This window comes from Gopherus flavomarginatus, chromosome 8 (assembly GCF_025201925.1).
Source record: "Gopherus flavomarginatus isolate rGopFla2 chromosome 8, rGopFla2.mat.asm, whole genome shotgun sequence".
Lineage (NCBI taxonomy): Eukaryota > Metazoa > Chordata > Testudines > Testudinidae > Gopherus > Gopherus flavomarginatus.
In genome coordinates, this window is record NC_066624.1 from 77,724,342 (window position 1) to 77,745,384 (window position 21,043).

Consider the following 21,043-nt stretch of genomic DNA (forward strand, 5'->3'; position numbering starts at 1 on the left):
GACATACAATAGGAAAAACTAGTATTTTACTTAAATATCTACAAAAGCTCTAAACAAAGTACAGAGAAGTGCTACTGAAATGACATGTCATTTTAAATTAAGACTTAAAGCTCATTCACAACTCATTTTATTGAATTTGACTGTTGCACAGAAAGTGGGTAAAATTTCAGATTTCATAGGATAAAATAATTTATAATTAGAGTTTATAATTTAATTTCTGAAGCACTAGCAAAAATATAAACTATAAGGATCTCAGAGATTTTCTTGCAATCTGAACACATTAAAGGAAACAATTACAAAATAAAAATCAAGCAATTCTGACCAAGGTCGTCAGCAACACTCAGCATACGCAGCTCTAATTAAAAATTTGCTGAAACAAAATTTTTTTAAAAAAGGTTTGGAAATGAACACACTGGTCAGTACTTCTTTCCATTGTGATTGATCTTTCAAACTATTATGCTTTATTTTCTTTCAAATTAGAAAGAGTTAATAAAACAGAGAAGCTGGCCAGTGTCTTTTTGAGTCAGCTGTAACATCTTTTCTAAAGGAAAATCTCTTAGCTTGTTATACATTCTTCTTGTGTAATATTTTATATTCAAGTAATACTGATCACAGTCCAGCAAAAATAAAAAATTTACTCATAGACTCAAGGACTGGAAGGGACCTCGAGAGGTCATCGAGTCCAATCCCCTGCCCTCATGGCAGGACCAAATATTGTCTAGACCATCCCTAATAGACATTTATCTAACCTACTCTTAAATACCTCCAGAGATGGAGATTCCACAACTTCCCTAGGCAATCTATTCCAGTGTTTAACTACCCTGACAGTTAGGAACTTTTTCCTAATGTCCAACCTAAATCTCCCTTGCTGCAGTTTAAGCCCATTGCTTCTTGTTCTATCATTGGAGGCTAAGGTGAACAAGTTTTCTCCCTCCTCCTGATGACACCCTTTTAGATACTTGAAAACTGCTATCATGTCCCCTCTCAGTCTTCTCTTTTCCAAACTAAACAAACCCACTTCCTTCAGCCTTCCTTCATAGGTCATGTTCTCAAGCACTTTAATCATTCTCGTTGCTCTTCTCTGGACCCTCTCCAATTTCTCCACATCTTTCTTGAAATGCGGTGCCCAGAACTGGACACAATACTCCAGTTGAGGCCTAACTAGCGCAGAGTAAAGCGGAAGAATAACTTCTCGTTTCTTGTTTACTACACACCTGTTAATGCATCCCTCTTAAAAGTTTAATTCTTTTGACTAGACTTCCTCCACTAACCATCTCTGGCCCCACATTTTCATGCCTAAATGCAACACTTTAATTTGGTTCACAAAGCAACTGAAGACAAAAAAATAAAAACTGAGCAATTGTTTACCATGCTTGAGTCTAATTTTTTTTCCCTCATCCATTGTCTGTATGTTAACTGTTTAGCTTATAAGGTTTTTGTGATAGGCAACTTGTTTACTTACATATCTAAAGCATTATGCACACAAATGCACCATGTAATAGTGCATTTTAAAAAAGTATTACATACATATTCACATAAAAGTTTATAAAAGTATACAAAGTCAACTAGTTTAGTTTAACCTGCTACTGTTTTCCACAGATTCAGTATAGTATGGTAATTGAACTTGTACTTACTCCCTTGACTCCTTTTTTCAGCTTATCATCAATAAATAACGAGAGGTACTCTGGAGACCTAGAGTTGAGATTGAGGAAATACTCAAAGTCACCCGCAATAGTTTGTTTGAAGAGCCGGTCATTATTGAAAGATTCTTGAAGAAACCGATCAAACCTACTCTTCAAATCCAGTAAACCCTTAAGAAAAATAAAGCATAACATTTTATTTTTACAAATATAATACTGCTAGTAAGAAAACGACACTCCAGTATTGCATTTCAGGAGACCATAGTTAAACAGAGATTCTGCTAATTTAGCATTTATCTACATATTTCGCAGTATTATTCAGAATCTTTACTTCGATTTAAAATTATGTTTCTAGTTGCTGTAATTCAAATTTATGGTCAGACGAAACTGAAACCCTGAAATAAATGGACTAAAACAACTGCATTAATGGTGGCGTGATCATCATAATAGGCTGTTTAATAAAGAAATATTACCATATGCTTTAATCTATCTTTCTTTAAAATTGAACCGCTTGTTTTATTTTATTATTTTAGGGGAATGTGCCTTTTCAGTACTACTGGCTGTGGTTCATTCTTTGCAGTGAAGCACTTTAGAACAGTAACATAGGCAGGAAAGTGTCAAGTACCAAGCCCTGGTCTACACTACGAGTTTAGGTTGAATTTAGCAGTGTCAGATCAATTTAACCCTGTGCCCGTCTACATGATGAAGCCATTTTTATTGACTTAAAGGGCTCTTAAAATCGATTTCTGTACTCCTCCCCAATGAGGGGATTAGCGTGGAAATCGACCTTCCTGGGTCAAATTTGGGGTAGGTTGGATGCAATTCAATGGTATTGGCCTTCGGGAGCTATCCCAGAGTGCTCCATTGTGACCGCTCTGGACAGCACTCTCAACTCAGATGCACTGGCCAGGTAGACTGGAAAAGCCCCACGAACTTTTGAGCACAGGTGACCATGCAGTGCTCATCAGCACAGGTGACCATAGAGTCCCAGAATTGCAAAAGAGCTCCAGCATGGACCGAACAGGAGGTACTGCATCTGATCGCTGTCTGGGGAGACAAATCCGTGCTATCCGAACTCTGTTCCAAAAGCTGAAATGCCGGAATATTTGAAAAAATCTCCAAGGGCATGAAGGACAGAGGTTATAACAGGGACCCACAGCAGTGCCGCGTGACGCCTACCAAAGAACCAGAGAGGCAAACGGCTGCTCTGGGTCAGAGCCCCAGACATGCCGCTTCTATGATGAGCTACATGCCATTCTAGGAAGTGCCCCTACAACTACCCCACCCCTGTGCTTCCCTCCTTCCCCACTCCCTCCCGGGCTACCTTGACAGTTATCCCCCCATTTGTGTGACCAATGAATATAGAATGCATGAATTTGAAACAACAATGATTTTATTGCCTCTGCAAGTGGAGATCAAAGGGGGAAGGGGAGGATGGCTGGCTTACAGGGAAGTAGAGTGAACCAAGGAGAAATAAAAACAGAACTTTCACACCATAGCCTGGCCAGTCATGAAACTGGTTTTCAAAGCTTCTCTGATGCACACTGTGCCCTGCTGTGCTCTTCTAATCGCCCTGGTGTCTGGCTGCACGTAATTAGTGGCCAGGTGATTTGCCTCAACCTCCCACCCCGCCATAAACGTATCCCCCTTACTCTCACAGATATTGTGGAGCACACAGCAAGCAGTAATAAAGATGGGAATATTGGTTTAGCTGAGGTCTAACCAAGGCAGTAAACTGCACCAGCGAGCTTTTAAACGTCTAAAGCACGTTACCACCATTATGCACTTGCTCAGCCTATAGCTGAACTGCTCCTTACTACTGTCCAGGTTTCATGAGCCATGGAAACACGAGGTAGGTGTGACTGCGCAGTGCTGTCGACTGGGAGAGCAGCCTGAGGCAGAAGCCTCCAGCTGGCATGATATTCCAGGCAGAACTGAATCTCCATTAGACAAAACTTAAAGAAGAGAATGACTTAGATTCATTCCTATTTTTGTCCAGGCGCCCCTGACCGACCTCACCAAGGCCGGCCAGGAGCACCATGTCTGCCCAGGCGCCCCTGACCAACCTAACAGAGGTCGGTGAGGAGCACCCACAGGACGACGACGACAGCTAGCAGTTGTATTGTACCATATGCCATCTGCAAGGCAAGGCAAGGCAAGGTGAGGAAAGGGATGCTGCTGTGTAGCACTGCAGTACCACATCTGCCAGCAGCACCCAGGAGACATACAGTGACATGAGCTGAGCAGGCTCCATGCTTGCTGCGGTATGTCGTCTGCACAAGTAACCCAGGAAAAAAGGCAAGAAAGGATTTTTTGCCATTGCTTTCATGGAGCAGGGAGGGACGGAAGGAGGGGGGCTTGATGACATGTATCCAGAACCACCCGCAACAACGTTTTTGCTCCATCAGGCATTGGGAGCTCAACCCAGAACTCCAATAAGTGGTAGAGACTGTGGGAACTGCGGGATAGCTAACATAGTGCAACATTCCGAAAGTCAACGCTAGTCTCGGTACTGTGGACGCACACCACCGACAATGCGCTTAGTGGGACACACATAATCAACTGTATCTGCATAAAACTGTATCAAACTTCTATTAAATTGACCTAATTTCGTAATGTAGACATACCCCAAGTAATTTTAGCCTCAAAATTACAAAGGAAGTATATAGTCTACAGAAAGAAATGGTAAGACAAATCTTGACTGTTTCTCTTAATGTCAACCAGGGACGTGACACCCATTATTTTAGTCATATGATGTTGTTCCCATGCCATAGGAGACACCACAATCAAAGACGAAAGAGCTACTCACTATTAATTATGAATACATATTAATAAAGGAAAAGATGGAAAAACAAAAACAAAACGAGCAATTTCAGTTACAGTCTCTTCTGTAACCTACCTTTGCCCATTATAAACTAATTCCTATGAAACTGAAGAAAGTATTTAAGTTACTTAAAAGAAGCCAGTCAAGAGTTAAATTAAATAGCATGTTTCTTATAAATCCATCAATTTAATTTAAAGAGTGGTTTTGAGACAGGCAAATTAATGACTATGAAGAGCCTTGAATTCAAAGTAAATCATGCTATTTTCTCTGTCTATCCAGGTTCGCTTATGTCTCCTTTCCAGGAATACACAACAACTGGTGTTAAGAGGAGAATTTTGAAGTCTTTCAGCTTTTTCAAAAATAGATGTTTTGTTCTGCTTTTTAACATAAAATGATTCTTAGAGTTTTAAAACTCATCTGGTCATCAACGAAGGCGTTTTCTTCTTAATCCTTTGAGAAGTGGTTCTTTTCTGAGTCTGGTAAAGTTGCTTAAGCATTGCCACATAACTAATTAATTCCACAATTATTATTATTATACTCAAATGGCTTCTTTTAACTAGTAACCAGTAATATGGTCATTTGATTCCATGTTGATAGATAAAACTTTAATATAGTGATGATAATTAGGAAATTACACTAAATGTTTGCATTTAGATACAGTACAAGACATTTGCATATGAGCATCCTCCCCATACACCCACAAATTTAAGAGTTTAAGGAACAAACAACAGTTTTCACCTTAAGAGAAAGCATGGGGTAAGAAGTAAATCAATATTGTTCCAACTACAGGTTTTCCTTAAAAAGATAAATGAGTGCTTATAGAAGAAAATAAATCAATTTTAATAAGAACATTTCCAGAACTCTTTGTGTGAGTTTAAAACTAAGGCTTTTTCCTCTATGAAGAAAGGAAAATGAGAGGAAAGGCTGACAATAGGCTCCTGGATCAGCTTGTGTGCCCTTGACAAACCAGGTGCTACACATCACTTTCCTTTAGCTCCAGGGGAAAAAACGGTATCTGATCCCTTAACAAGGAGGATTTGTCCTGTTTTTGAGAAGACACCCGTTGGATGGTTGTTGCATTCTCCAGTAGCATACCTTACACAATTCAAAACTACCACCAAAAACTCTACACAAGATAAAAATTACTGTTATTAATATTCAGGTCCCTCTTTCAAACATCCCATAAAACGGCAGAGTATTAAAGTAAAACAGACATTACAAAGCTGCATTTCAGAGCCTCTGCAATTGCCTCCCTCTGTCCCCACACTCAACAGGGCATGCAACACTGCCTGGAAGAGGTATTTTGGGTGGAAGTGAGAGCGCATGCATGGCAAGAGTGAGGGACTGCCCATATGCTCACTCAGATCTGCCACCTTCCCACTGGCTAGGAGATATTTACAATTACTTCCCAAAAACACCTCTTCCCACTTGCCTATCCTCCAACCCTACCCCTAGTCTCAGCTGAATTTTTAGGATGTTGCTTTAGGAGTTGTGTTTTTAGGATGCTGCGGATAGACCGATCACCTGTTTTGGGACCAGGAAGGAATTTTTTCCACAGGACCAAACTGGCCGAGGTCGGGGGGAGGGAGGGGTGTTTGACCTTCCTCACATCATCATAGGGTATGTCTATGCTGCAATCGGGAGCTGTGAATGCAACACATGTAGACATAGTTGAGATAGCTTCCATCTAACTAGATCAAAACTAAATGGAGTAATAATAGCAGTTAAACCATGGCACAATTATGAACTGACAGGTCAACCACACACCTCATTTGGAACCAGAAATACGCAACTGGGCAGCAGCAAAGACACACACACACACACGGGGCAAGTACAGTACAGTACTGTGTTCAATGTAAACTACTAAAAAAATAAAGGGAAAGTTTAAAAAAAGTTTTGACAAGGTAAAGAAACTGCTTGTTTCATTTAAATTAAGATGGTTAAATGCAGCATTTTTCTTCTGCACAGTAAAGTTTCAAAGCTGTATTAAGTCAATGTTCAGTTGTAAACTTTTGAAAAAACACCATAATGTTTTGTCCAGAGTTATGAACATTTCAGAGTTATGGACCACCTCCATTCCTGAGGCGTTCGTAACTCTGAGGTTTAATACTCATGCAGCTGCTGCCCTAACATATAGCCAGAGTCCTGGGTGGGTGGGGCTGGCCTGTGCAGTTGCCCCTGCTGCCATAGTTTCACTGCTACTGTTACTCAAGCCAGCTTTCATCTAGTTTAGGTAAACCTACATATGCTGCAATCACACTCCCAATTGCAATGTAGTCATACCAATGGTGACACAGTTGAGTTGTAAGATGTAGAACGTGAATGTTTAATATTAGGAAAGGTAAGACTGTTTAGGTTTTGCAATTTATGGCTGGTGTCCAGCAAGGATAGGGTGAAGACTGCCAGCTCTTGAGATAAATGAGACCTGAGATTTAGCCGATGGACTCTGCATCTATATGAGAAAGGGAGATCTGAAGTCAATGTACTAAGGTCACCCCCTTGGCCACCTGTTCCCCATTTATGCAGGGGAAAGCAAAGTGGATTCAGGCACACGTCCTAGGAGTAGACTTACAAGGGGTCTACCCCTAGGTATCGGTTTTATGGTGAGAGCTTTGTAACTTTACACTCCTAGTATGGGGGAACAGGGTGTGGGCGCATATTCTCTCTCTCCTCAGTGTTAAAATTAATAAAGTTGTGGCCTAAAAAAAGTGTACATCCATCTATGTGGTGTGTTCATTCGCCTACAAATCCTAATCATTACACCTGGAACTGCTAAGTACAGATTTCTGGTCAAGAGGAAGTATTCTCCTAGAAACTTTTAATGCCTGTCACTTATTGGGAGAAATGCAGAGATTTCCTAGGAATTTCTTTAATTAGCCTGAATATATTTCATTTGATAAAATAAGCAAATAAAAACAAACATAAAAGCTATTATTCTCCAAGCACCATGCGTATGAAAGTAATTGAAAATATTTCCCAAAGTTCACCACAGAGAGGTTAGTAATAACCTAAAATTATAAAGGTATCATTTTATTACTAATCATTTTTGCATCAGTTTGCATCAGTTTAACCTCCATATAAGGCATTGCTCAAACATCTTTGCTACCCTGTCAGAGAAATAAAAAAACTGAAAAGACGACAACGAGAAGTTTTATCTACCTGAATATAGTCAACTGGGTTCTTTCCTTCTCCCTCTTCAGATACTAGAGCTTTACCTTGCTCCCTCAGGTACGAACTCATACACTCACACATTGTCTTCAGGCCATTCGGCACACGGCTAAATAACTTGTACATGCAAGCAAGGTCTGAAAACAAACACAGTGAAATATTGTGCACTACAGCCAACATGTACCATATCTGCATGCATCTTATTCATTAGACAAGCAAAATAGGTATGAAGAGGACAAGTTCTGCCTCAGAAGATTCACATAGAACAGTCTCTCCAATAAAAAAAAAAAATCTGCTAACAAAACAAAACAATACAGCTTCAATTCTCTAGACCATGAGACATTTATTAGTGGGGATGTGCTGTAAATTTTGTTCAACAATGTAGTCTTCAAATTCACCATTCCAAAGATCAAACATCTTATTTAAGGATATGAGAGAATACTTAAAAAATTAAAATAGAAAGAGGCTAATTAAATGACTTTCTAGTTTTCACTTAAAATTGCTAAAATGTGTTAAATTCCCAAGGCAAATATGAGTTATTTTCAGCTAAAACAGATCCAAATCCATCATTTTACATTTGTCAATAACGTAAAAATCTTCAACTTCTTATTTGCAGTAACAATTTCCAGCTCTTGCCTCAATTCCTGTCTTGAGCCCCTTTATCCCTGCCTTTCTTTGGTCCAGGGGTTTGTGTGTAGAACTGGGGGGTTGGGGGGGGGGGGAAGAGAGAGAATGTGTGTGTGGAGTTACGTTATATAATACTTCACACACATACTTTCCTCTAGAACCATCCTCCTCTGTAACTGTGTCAGAAGTCTTTTCTACTACTTGCCTCTAACCCATGCCTGTCTCCCATTGAATTACTGCCTGTTCTGCCACCACCAGCTCCCTATTTTGTTCCTATCTACTCCACTTAACTTTAATGGCTCTCCCACTTTTAGTGTCTTCTGTATTCCAGCATGCTCTTATCTTGAAAAAGATCTTCACTTATCCCACTCACCTTTCTCACTCTCTTCCTATTACACTCACTACCATCTCCTTTTCCTCCTCATCTTAGCCTCAAAAATCTTAGTAATTTGCCATCTACTTGCACTTCTTTGACTTCCTAGTCTCTAGCTCTGGAACTCCTCCTATTAAATTAATACAGATTCTCTGTCCCTTTCTTCTTTGCCTGGTGCCTTTGAGGCTGCTGATTAATCTTCCATCTTTAGCTTTCTGTTGGCTCTCCTCTTACAAACCAACTGCTCTTTCAATATCTCCTTATCTTCCTTTCTCCTCCTCTCTGTTGGTGTCATGTTTTTGGTATCTGTTCCAGATTCCTCCCCTACACACTCTTGACATCATGTTCCCCTAAGTTCAGTTCCCATTGCTATGTAGATGATTTTCTAACATAATACTTCATCCACAAATATTTCCTTTCTATCCAGTCTTACTTTGAGCTATCTTTCATATAGGTTTGAATCCCTAGTTATCTCAGACTAGATGTGCCTCCAAAGCTGAAGATAACTTTCCATACAATCCTTCACTGACCATTCAACTACTCATCTCACCAGCTGGAAAGCTCAGTCACTTTACTTTATACTCATAACCCATTAAGCATAGTCCCGTCACCTCCTCTTTAAATAAGATGAACATTTTCTCTTTCCACACAGTTAATACCTTTGTCCACTCACACCTTGGTTATCTGTCACTGACTAGTGTTACCTTCCATCTGACTTCCTCATGTTTCTAAAGTGGCTTTGGGAACAAGGGACCATTTACATAAGAGACAGCTCAGTTATCTTCCTGTTCCTGCTGTTGTGATATGAACACTGTTGTACAATTTATTGCATAGAAACAGTAATACATTACTTAGCACTTCTATGCCTTTTTTCCTCTGAAAAGCCCTACATTAATGTAAACTCAAAACCCTGTTGAGTTATAAAATGAGAAATTTTTAAACTGATGAGGAAACCGATACAGAGCTTGTGTGACTAAATATTCTTCCTTAATATGAGCCTCTGCATTTGACTGACTTTCTTGATTTCCTCCTTTTTTCAATTTCTCTTCACTCACCTTATTCTTACAAGTTTCTCTACTTTAAAATGGTGCTTTAGTCACATGACTGAAGTTCTGTTTCCACTGTGAGCGGTCTTTTGAGTATGTTACTTTTACTCTTTCTTTTTAAGTTACAATTCTGAAGTCAGAGTTTTAGCTACCTCACACCCTTTTGAAATGTATCAATTCCTGGATGTCCTACTACTTTGAAGACTGAGGATGAGTGAATATGTACTGAATACTATTAGAGCCACTATGCTCACCTCTTTGCTGTCCTGAAGGCTCAAGGCCTCTCTTGCTGCAGGAAATTATAACCAATCACTCCATGTCTCATGCTCACCTCTTAAACTGCTATCTTGAGGAGAGGAAAAATGGTGTGCTTTTTTTTTTTTATTATTATTATTAACAGAACTGAGGGTATGTCTACATCTACAATTTTGCAGCGCTGGTTGTTACAGCTGTATTAGTACAGCTGTATAGGGCCAGCGCTGCAGAGTGGCCACACTTACAGCAACCAGCGCTGCAAGTGGTGTTAGATGTGGCCACACTGCAGCGCTGTTGGGCGGCTTCAAGGGGGGTTCAGGGAACGCGAGAGCAAACCGGGGAAGGAGACCAGCTTCACCGCGGTTTGCTCTCGCGTTCCCCGAACCCCCCTGCAAACCGCAGGGAAGGAGACCTGCTTGCACAGGGGTTCGGGGAACGCGAGAGCAAACCGGGGAAGGAGACCAGCTTCGCCGCGGTTTGCTCTCGCGTTCCCTGAACCCCCCTGCAAACCGCAGGGAAGACCTGCTTGCTCGGGGGTTCGGGGAACGCGAGAGCAAACCGGGGAAGGAGACCAGCTTCGCCGCGGTTTGCTCTCGCGTTCCCCGAACCACCCTGCAAACTGCAGGGAAGGAGACCTGCTTGCTCGGGGTTTGGGGAACGCGAGAGCAAACCGGGGAAGGAGACCTGCTTGATTACCAGAGGCTTCCTCAGGTATGCTGGGATACCTGCTTATTCCACGGAGGTCAAGAAAAGCGCTGGTAAGTGTCTACACTTGATTACCAGCGCTGGATCCTCTACACCCGAGACAAAACGGGAGTACGGCCAGCGCTGCAAACAGGGAGTTGCAGCGCTGGTGATGCCCTGCAGATGTGTACACCTCCTAAGTTGCAGCGCTGTAACCCCCTCACCAGCGCTGCAACTTTGTGATGTAGACAAGCCCTGAGACAATTCTTCTCTGTAATGCAGTTTTTAGTCTCTTCTCTCAATGCATTCATCATGGAAGTCTACTCTTAAGTGAATGGCTTACTCCAGCACTTCTCAAACTGTGGTCTGTTGGCCAAAATTAATCTCTGGAACATTTCTGACACTCCACAGAAACACGCATTTTGAGAACAATGCATTGGAAGAGTGGCAGGTTGGCATTACAGTGGTTCACAGAAGGTAGGAGACATATGATAGTATAAAGCATTCATTCTTTTGCCAAAGACTCCTTTATATTTCACTGAGAAGCAGAACATTTGACATTAAGCAAAAATATATGACAGGTATGGTACAGTCCCTGCCCTGAGGTGACTGTGATCTAATTTACTTAAGATGCATTTAAAGTTGTAGCAACTTTCACAGATATGTTTAACACAGAACTAGTAGGGATTTTAAGCTTCCATAGGAACATCAATACTAAAGTGTAAAGAGAACCCATATTGAGACTTAAAAGCAAGATTATAAGTGTCACAAGAATATCAGCAGCATTCCAGGCATTTTTGCTTCCAGTGCGATCTAGTCTTACCTTCTGTCTTTCCATTTTTCAGCATATGAACAAGCCCAGAGTTCTCCATTTCCACTATAGTCTTCATGTGTTTGGATATAAGCTCCCTTTCAACAACTTTCACAATTGGCTCTTCTGTTGATTTATCAAGGCAGTGCATCACCCGTTCTATTTCTTCATTAATTCTAGCTTCTACTTTCTTTATATATACTGAAGCACTATTTTCAGCTAAAAATTTCTGACTTTCCATCTGTGATAAAAAACAAAAACAAATTAATACTTGAGATACTTTTAAAATGGGAAAGTACTATGAAATTTATTCTGCATTAATCACATCATTTATAAATAGGCCCATATCAAATAGAAAAATGACAAAAATGTGAAATCACTATACCTATGATCCTACAAAGATTTATGAATGTACTTAACTCAAAGTGTGTGAGGTCAAAGGGCCTACTCACATACCCAGGGTTAAGCTCATGCCTCTGTGCGCACAATAAGAACACTGGTTTCTCTTGGCATGGCAAGTCCATTGTCCAATTTCCAATAGCAGCCATAGTCAAAAGATCCAGAAAAAGGCATAAAATCCCCCAAACAGTGTACCTAGCTGTACAGTACAATACCATGGGGAAAAAGAGGAAAGATAGAAATTTCTCTTTAATTCCCGCTAGCGATAAATTTGAAATGTGAGGATTCACAGCCTTTATTATTCCAGCTAATTTCACTGAAGGGTATACTATTTCATATCAAATTGTTTTTAATCCCTATTGGTCAATATTATACTTTTGTTTCTCATATTATACAGTCCAACATCTTTAAATCACTACAAATACACATGAAACAAACATCTCCAATCAATGGTGCACAGTTATTCTGAGGTATTTAGAACTCATACGGAAAACAAGAATTGGAATCAAATTGTTCCACTGGATTATTTCAATTTAGTCTTCCAACATACTTTACCTGGAACCTATAGTAAATTTTATCTGCCATTATGATGCTGAAATTGCTTAGTTTTATTAATATAGGTCTTTTTTGGAGTTCAATTTTTTTGAAATGGACTAACCTAAATTTCTGTCAGTAAATTTTGCTATCTGGTTTTCTCACTTCCAGATAGTTAATACAGTGGTTCTTAACACGCGGCCTAATCAGCACACAGCTGCAGACCATGTGATATACTCAGGGCCATACAGGTAGAATATATATTGCGTGGATGCAGCCCACATAACACAGAGACCTGCATATTTACCACAGTGGTAAATAGGTTGAGAACCACTGACTTAAGCACTCATTATTCAACTCAGACACACTGAGAATTAGCTATTTATTCCTTCCCCCTTTTCTGTTTCAAAAAGATTTTAAAATAAAGACATAACTTTCTCTCTTTCACAGCTGAGAAATTTCTTTAATAGCCTCTAGTAAGGAATTTTACCAGAACCCTCTTGAAAGAAAGTTCTTCACTTTTTTTAATCTATTATTTTGTCAAATTTTTCAGATAAAAAATTTTTACAAGTTAGAGATGGACAGTTTCTCTTTCTTGAAAACCGTCCATCTCTGACTTTTTGTGTCTCTCTCTCATTTTTTTTTAAAGAGTTAAGATGGATAAATTAGAAATCCTGCATTGATAATTTTTCTTTAACAAATTACCTAATATTTAACTAAGGCTCTCCAGCCTCCTTTCCAGAATTATTTTTGGCAATTTCTTTCTTTTCTTTTCTTTTTTTTTTTAAGTCAGCTCATGTAGACCATGCTGCAGTTCACAAATGAAGTAACATTTTTGATTCTGACATTTGTTAGCAACTCATCTTAGTTCCCTCAGATAAGGGAAACTCAAGTATAGGAATTTTTCTGGACTATTTTAGACACTTAAATACTAATCATACACTGGTACATACTGCTGTGTAACTCTTTTAAAATCATACTACACATGCTTGCTGATTTCAAGTAATTTTGCAGGATATGGAAACTCATCCCCATGAACATGAGGGCAGGACTGAATCTCAACCATTTTTAACAAGTGGCATTTTTCCCTCAACTCAATTTTTTGCTATGAAATTTGTTAAACTTTCTTAATCCATTATTCAGGGCCACCCTCAAAAGGCTATTTAGGAAGATTTCATTATTCTTTTATTTTATGCAGTTAAAGCCCATGAAATTAAAAATTCTGCAATACATTTAATCATGCTCATAACGCAGTTTCCCAGATAATTTCACTTTTGTACTGACATTATAAAACACCCGGATTTAAGATTAATTGGAAATGTTTATTATATAGTCGTACCTAAAAACACAAACACCCTCCCTATTTATCTAGTTACGATTACTGAATACTGCGCTTTGATTCTTACCAATAGTCCTACTATTCAGGAAAATTATAAATAAGGATACGATTTGGTCACAGATTCACGACTTTAACAGATCTCCGTGAATTCTTCAGTTTCAGCACGGGGCAGTGAAGCTCCAGCCGTCAGCCCCAGGTGGCTGGGTTCCGGCTTTGGCCTTGCTGTGACCATACATTGATTTGTATACATTTTCCCCCATGACTGTTGCATGAATTTTGTTTAACTTTACCATGACAAAACGTATCCATAATTATAAATGTTCTAGCTCTATTCTATATATAGTTAAAATACAAATTTAAGTAGCAACACTGATGTACCTGAAAGAATTCTGCAGACATCTCCAAAAACGGAGCCTCAAAGTCTTCTTCATAGACTGATCTTCCTTCAAGACCGAGAATCATTAACATCTGGCAAGCATTTCTTATTGCGCCTCTGCCAAAAGACGTTAACAATTTAGAAATTCATACATGCTTTTAAGACAGAGCAAAAAGAAGAATATAAGTTAAGGAATGGTGTCTTTAGCCTCTGCTTGTCAGAGGATGGAGATGGACGGCAGGAGAGAGATCACCTGATCATTGCCTGTTAGGTCCACTCCCTCTGGGGCACCTGGCATTGGCCACTGCTGGCAGACAGCATACTGGGCTAGACGGATCTTTGGTCTGACCTGGTATGGCCGTTCTTTTGTTCTTAATAAAATGGTACAGAACACTGCTAAGATAGTTTCTCTCATTAATATCCAAAACCACTAACGGAGGGGTTGGGGGGTGGAGAATCAAGTCCACTATAAGCAATTTTAAAATGTAACAGACTTACATTTTCTATTTTACTAAATTATTAAAAAAAAATCTTTCAAAGGAACTAGTCTGACAAGAGCAGTAAACAATTTTGAAATCCATTTCAGTTTCTATTGACAGTAAATTCCACAGTACAATGGACAGCCAAAAGTATTTTTGCTTTAAATGAAGCTAAGTTGAAAGCTACCAACGTGGAGTGAACGGATCAATTTATTTCACCCAGAACAGTCCCACAATTAAAGTTGTAGCACTGATCCAGTCCAGTGAAAGTATACAGTATTTTTTATTACTGACCAAAGAGAGAGAGTCAGCAAGTCAAAACATGGGTAAGCACATGTCAATAAAGATAATGTAAGAGTGCAAAGGATTAGTCAGGCTGGGAAAAATCCCACTGTGTGGCACTAGGGGACAATATACAGCTGCTGACAGACAATATTATTCTCTTCATAAAATGCCTGTTGGGCAATCCCAATGACACTACTGCAACTAAAGCAGCATGCAGTTTACATGCCTCCACACCCAACAGCTGCTCTGAAATTGGAGAAGCACAAAAAACTTGCAAATTGCAAGTTACTTCAGGTGTAGCACCAGGCATGTGGCATGGCAATCAGCATCTGATGAAATTGTAAAAGAGAATAAGAAATGGATTTAGAAGGGAACAAAATTAACAGAGAAAACTGGAAAAGTAAAACGGAGAGAAAAATAAACCCTCTCCCACCCCAAAAAGGTCAAACAAGGAGTGTCCTAGCAAAAGAGGAAACAAAGAGAAGGAATGCACAAGGAATTGCCCCAACCGCAAACTTTAGAGCAACCTGCAAAATCAAGTAATGGGAAAGACTTGAAACAAAAACAAAAAATAAAATCAGGGACTAAATATAAAAAAAATTAATAAACAGGTCACTGAACCTTTGTAGTGAAACTAAATATTTATTTAACAGTTTTCTTAGCAGTACACCTTTTAAGTTAACCAGACATGTGCATTTAACGTTTACAGGAGAAAAACTCTCACGACCCCCCCTCCCAAGCCTAACTGGTGGTTTGAAAAGCAAGCAAGCTATACATATTTTACGTTGTAAATACTACTCACCACTCTGTTTATAGATTAAATATAACAGTAATCGGTCAGAGCCATCATACCTATCTACAACTTCTCCTTTCCGTTCTCTTGCGATCATATCCAACAGAGTCTGTCGTAGGTGATCTCTTATACAGCCATAACGTACAACTTGATCTCGAAAAATTATTAACCCCAAGTTGTAGACATTCTCCACATTATTTTGTTGTACATATACACGGTCCTATAAGGAAAAAATACATAAATGTAAACATAAGTTTATATTCCACACACTGTATAATTCAAAATGTGTTCAAGAGATTGTTCACAGTTTAAACTGCATGGAAACAGCTGAATAATTGAATTACATTCTCCTCTCCCCCCCACACACACTCCCACACACCGACTGCTACCCTTTATAAACTCAGTATTTAGCTTTTAAAGTCTTTATTTACACAGATTATAAAAAAGGCTGGTCTATGCAACACAATGCTGACATTGTGAGTGGTGACATTATATGAAGAAAAACATGTCCAAGACAAATCAGTATCCTTTATCTATTCAGCTGCTTATAGGAGAAAATTGCCACAATATGTGGAAATGCCCATGTATAATCTGAAGTCACTCCCCTCACCACCTTTTCTATTTTTAAAGGGAACAAAACAATTGAATTATGTTTTCCCTAGGAGAAAAAAGGCTTAGTACTGCACAAATTCACACATTCCAAATCTGAACCTTATTTCCCAATCAAAAAAACCCTTTATTTTAAACTTTAATTCCATAACAAATATCTATTGATTCAAAACACCGCTGGAAATGAAATTTTCAAATTGCTTTTTAAGGAAGAGACAAGGTGGGTGAGGTATAATCTTTTATTGGCCCAAGTGCTATTGGTGGAAGAGACAAGCTTCAGAGTTCATTCAGATCTGGAAAAGATAATCAGAGTGTCACATCTAAATACAAGGCGAGACAGTTTGTTAAGCATGGGCAGTTAACACATGTTGCAACAAATCAGGTACAATGAAGTGGACAATTAACACTTCTACAGTCAGAGGACTAAGGAAGGTTGGTAGGTTACAACTTGCTGTAATGAGTCATAAAACCAGTGTCTCTGAGACCACAATTTTTAGTGCCCCATAGAGTTATGCATTTAAGTTCCCAAGCTCAACTTCTGAAGATGTTGTGAAGATTTCCTTTGTGGACAAGGGCTGCTAGTGAGCGACCTACAGAAGAGCTCTGGAAGCTCAAAAGCATGTGTCTTCCACCAACGGAAGATGGTCTAATAAAAGATATTAGATCTTCTACCTCATTTCTCTCATATATTGGGCCCAACATAGCTACAACAACACTGCACACAATTGTTAAAAGAAAGACATTTTTCTTTAAGGTAATCACAAACAAACTTATTCCATCTATCTGCTTAGCCTCAACCTGAAGCATTGGCCAAGAAACTCATATACCCAACGCTATTTAATATACATTTCAAATACTGGCCACAAACCCTCATAAAACAGTACTCCACCTATTACATATAGCCTGAAGACCATTCCTCTAGAGCTCACCTGCCTATTACTGGATAGACACCAACAACTTGGCCCCTACTCTCTATATACACAGACCAAAAGAAAATCAGCAATCCCATTTTTTGTTGAGTGTTCTAACATTTGTATTAGGAAAAATGGTAAATAAGAGAGTGCCTGATAAAATTTCCCTTCCTCTTTCATTTGTATGTCTCTCTTTTATCTCTTTTCATCTCTTCAAAAGTAAACAGGATGAGGTTAATAAGTCAGGTAGGGACTACAATTGTTATTTGGCATTTAACAGTATTGTGCTGAATGAAACCATGCACGTGACCTCACTAAAAGACCATCAAGGGGAGGAAGTTCTTGTGGTTTGTACTAGTACTGTTGTGAGATGGTAAAATTTTTGCTTTTATTTTTAAGTGCATGCTCCTTAACGCCAAATAGCAAATCAGCTACTTACTGAAAACATTGCTAAACCAACATTTTTAAGGTTTCAGAATATTCATTAATTTTAATGTACATTAGTTTCAAAATGTGCTAGTTCATTCCTACTGGCTTGTACAATATAAAAAATTATGGAGATTTTTATAGCTATGCGTGTCAGAGTGCATACAAATTCACTGTAGGAAAAAGGTCAGTATTTGAATTGGCGATATAAACACTTAATTGTGCTCATAGTAGATATTCTGCTAGATCATTGTAAACACTTTACATGGAGTTAAAGTGCAGAATTCTTGTATCATGAATACCTAGGAAATCAGACCATTGATAAATTTATGCTTCATTCTACTGAAACAACTGATTAAAATTATGATTACACTACACACTTCTTTCCCCACAAGTAAAAGGTAACTAGAGAAAAACTGAGGAGGAAAGAGTTCCATACTCTCAGAAGAATAATTTTGACATTCTTAGTAGACATTTTGAAAGTTACTCATAAAGTAAGTCACTTTACTCCAACTTTCCTCTACATGACAAGTGAACAATAAAAACATTTTACACTCCACAATTCAGACAGAACAACATGTTTTTCAGGAAATTCACACTTAACATGGAGGAAGCTCTAACAGATACTATACGAAGAGAAATGAAACAGTAAAACATGAACAGGTGGGAAACATGAACTCTGTTGCACTTACATCAATCATTTAACAATTGTGCCTCCAAGCAATGACTGTTACTAAGCCCACGTCCACACTACAGGGTAAAATCGATTTTATTAAAATCGATTTTATAAAGCAGGCTTTATAAAATCGATTTTGCGCGTCCACACTAGGGCTACTTACATCGATGTTGAGCGTCCATGTTCCCTGGCGTCCATCTTTTCCCTGAGCGTTGCACTCTGGGTACCTATCCCACAGTTCCTGCACGGGTCCCTGCCCTTTGGAATTATGGGTTACTAGCCCAGTGCATGATGGGATCAAAGTCCCCGTCCTGGTTGGTTCTGGGTACAGCCCCCCCCCCCTTCCTGTAAACGGCACACAGTCAGTTCGCGCTGTTTTTACTGGCTGCAGTGAGGGAAACGCCATTTTGCAGCAAGCATGGATCCAGGTCTGCTCTTGTCCTTGATCGCGAATGCTGTAAATAATTCACGCATTCTCGTTCTATCACTGCTGACCCATGATGCAGAAATGCAAGAGAGAATGCTTGAATGCGGGGATGACAGCGATGACGAACTGGAGAACGAGTTTTCTGACTCCCCGGGCCCCTGCACGTTGGAGCTCCTGACGGTTATGGGTGAGGTTCTACCCGTTCCGCGCCGCTTTTGGGCACGGGAAACAAGCACTGACTGGTGGGACCGCATAGTCCTGCAGGTGTGGGACGATTCGCAGTGGCTGCGGAACTTTCGCATGCGTAAGAGCACTTTCTTTGAACTTTGTGACTCGCTTTCTCCTGTCCTGAAGCGGCATAATACCAGGATGAGACCAGCCCTCACAGTGGAAAAGCGAGTGGCAATAGCCATATGGAAGCTTGCAACGCCAGACAGCTACCGGTCAGTCGGGAATCAATTTGGAGTGGGCAAATCTACTGTGGGGGCTGCTGTGCTGGAAGTATCCAAAGCAATCATTAAGCTGCTGCTTCGAAGGTTGTGACTCTGGGAAACGTGCAGGCCATTGTGGATGGCTTTGCTGCAATGGGATTCCCTAACTGTGGGGGGGCCATAGATGGAACCCACATACCTATTTTGGCACCGGAACACCAGGGTGCCCAGTACATTAACCGCAAGGGGTACTTTTCGATGGTTCTGCAAGCCCTGGTGGATCACAAGGGACGTTTCACCAACATCCACGTGGGATGGCCAGGAAGGGTTCACGACGCACGTGTCTTCAGGAGCACTACATTGTTTAAACGGCTGCAGCAAGGGACCTACTTCCCTGATCAGAGAATAACAGTTGGAGATGTCCAAATGCCTATAGTTATCCTTGGGGACCCAGCCTACCCCTTGATGCCCTGGCTAATGAAGCCATACACAGGCAGCCTTGACAGTGCTCAGGAGTTGTTTAATTACAGGCTGAGCAAGTGCAGAATGGTGGTAGAATGTGCATTTGGCAGGCTTAAGGCGAGATGGCGAACGCTTCTTACTCGCTCAGATCTTAGCCAAACCAATATCCCCTTTGTCATTGCTGCTTGCTGTGTGCTCCACAATCTCTGTGAGAGCAAGGGGGAGGCCTTTATAGCGGGGTGGGAGACTGAGGTAAACCACCTGGCCGCTGATTATGCGCAGCCGGACACCAGGGCAATTAGAAGATCTCACCAGGATGCTGTGCGCATCAGAGAAGCACTGAAAAGTAGCTTCCTCATGGGCCAGGGTACAGTTTGAATGCTGATTTTCCTTTCAATTGATTGCTGCCCTCCCCGTCTATGCAGTGTTGCTGCTGCAAGATACTTTGCCTGCAGCATTCCTCAATTGCTTGCTTAGGTTACTTGCGAGAGCTGTCCATTGGAAAACATATAATTCTGTATTTCCCAATTATTACCTACCTCCACCATTAGCTGCTTCCGTCTGCTGCTAGGCACAGTACCTGCAACCTTCCTTAACTGCTTTTTTATTGAAAATAAAGTTACTACTATTTGTTACAAGAATTGTGTTCTTTATTTAAAATCAGACCCTTTCATCAATCAAGCATCATGCTTGTTGTTACAATACTGTGCATGAAATTTCATAACTCAGCGTTCTATGGGGGACGGAGCGAGGGAGGTTGGAGGAAGGGGGAGGGAGGTTTGAAAGAAGAAAGTGCATCAGAGAAGACAGAAAAAGAATTCTCATGGACCAGGTTACGGTATGGCTGCTTTCTTTGTTTTCCCTTTATTACCCATATCCCCAATTGTCAAATCCTGATGCTGATAACTAGCTTCCGTGCAGCTTTCCAAAGCTGCTTGCTTTAGTTCATTACCAAACTACAGTCACACTGCCTTAATAGCATGACCTGAGAGTAAGAATAGGCAAAGGTGCCATGGGAGAAGTTTGGATCATTAGAGGAGGGAAAAAACAGGACACAAAGGGCTTTTCAATCTAATGAAAGCCTTCTGGTTGGAGTGTCCGCAGCAGTGGAGGGGGCTGGTGCAGAGAGCCTTCCCCCACGCGTTCTTACACGCCTGGTTCTGGAAGGTGTGGGACAGGGTGAGTACTGAGGGAGGTTATACACGGGCTGTAGGGGCATTCTGAAACCACGGAGCTCTTGCAGCATATCGCGGAGGATGTCAGTCTGATCACGAAGAAGATCCAGAGTTGCTGCTCGCCAGCGCTGATCTTCCTGCCACCTGACATCATTTTTGGCGTCCCTCCTGTCTTCGCGTTGACTGGCAGCCTCCCTGTACTTTGCGACCAGTTGCTTCCAGTCTCCCTGCAGAGCTCTATCTGTACGGGTTACTGCCATAATTTCGCTGAACATGTCCTCACGCGTCCTCCT

At 40.4% G+C, this 21,043-nt stretch overlaps 1 protein-coding gene across 1 annotated transcript in view; it reads right to left on the reverse strand.

Moving 5' to 3' along the window:
* The window catches only part of CUL3 (cullin 3), a 117,291-nt gene that overhangs the window by 37,205 nt on the left and 59,043 nt on the right, over positions 1-21,043 (reverse strand). The window contains exons 4-8 of the mRNA XM_050964025.1: positions 15,693-15,853; positions 14,079-14,193; positions 11,441-11,669; positions 7,624-7,769; positions 1,635-1,811 (exon numbers count right to left, since the gene is read on the reverse strand). Of these exons, the coding sequence (XP_050819982.1) occupies positions 1,635-1,811; positions 7,624-7,769; positions 11,441-11,669; positions 14,079-14,193; positions 15,693-15,853 (828 nt within the window). The remainder of the gene's footprint in view (positions 1-1,634; positions 1,812-7,623; positions 7,770-11,440; positions 11,670-14,078; positions 14,194-15,692; positions 15,854-21,043) is intronic.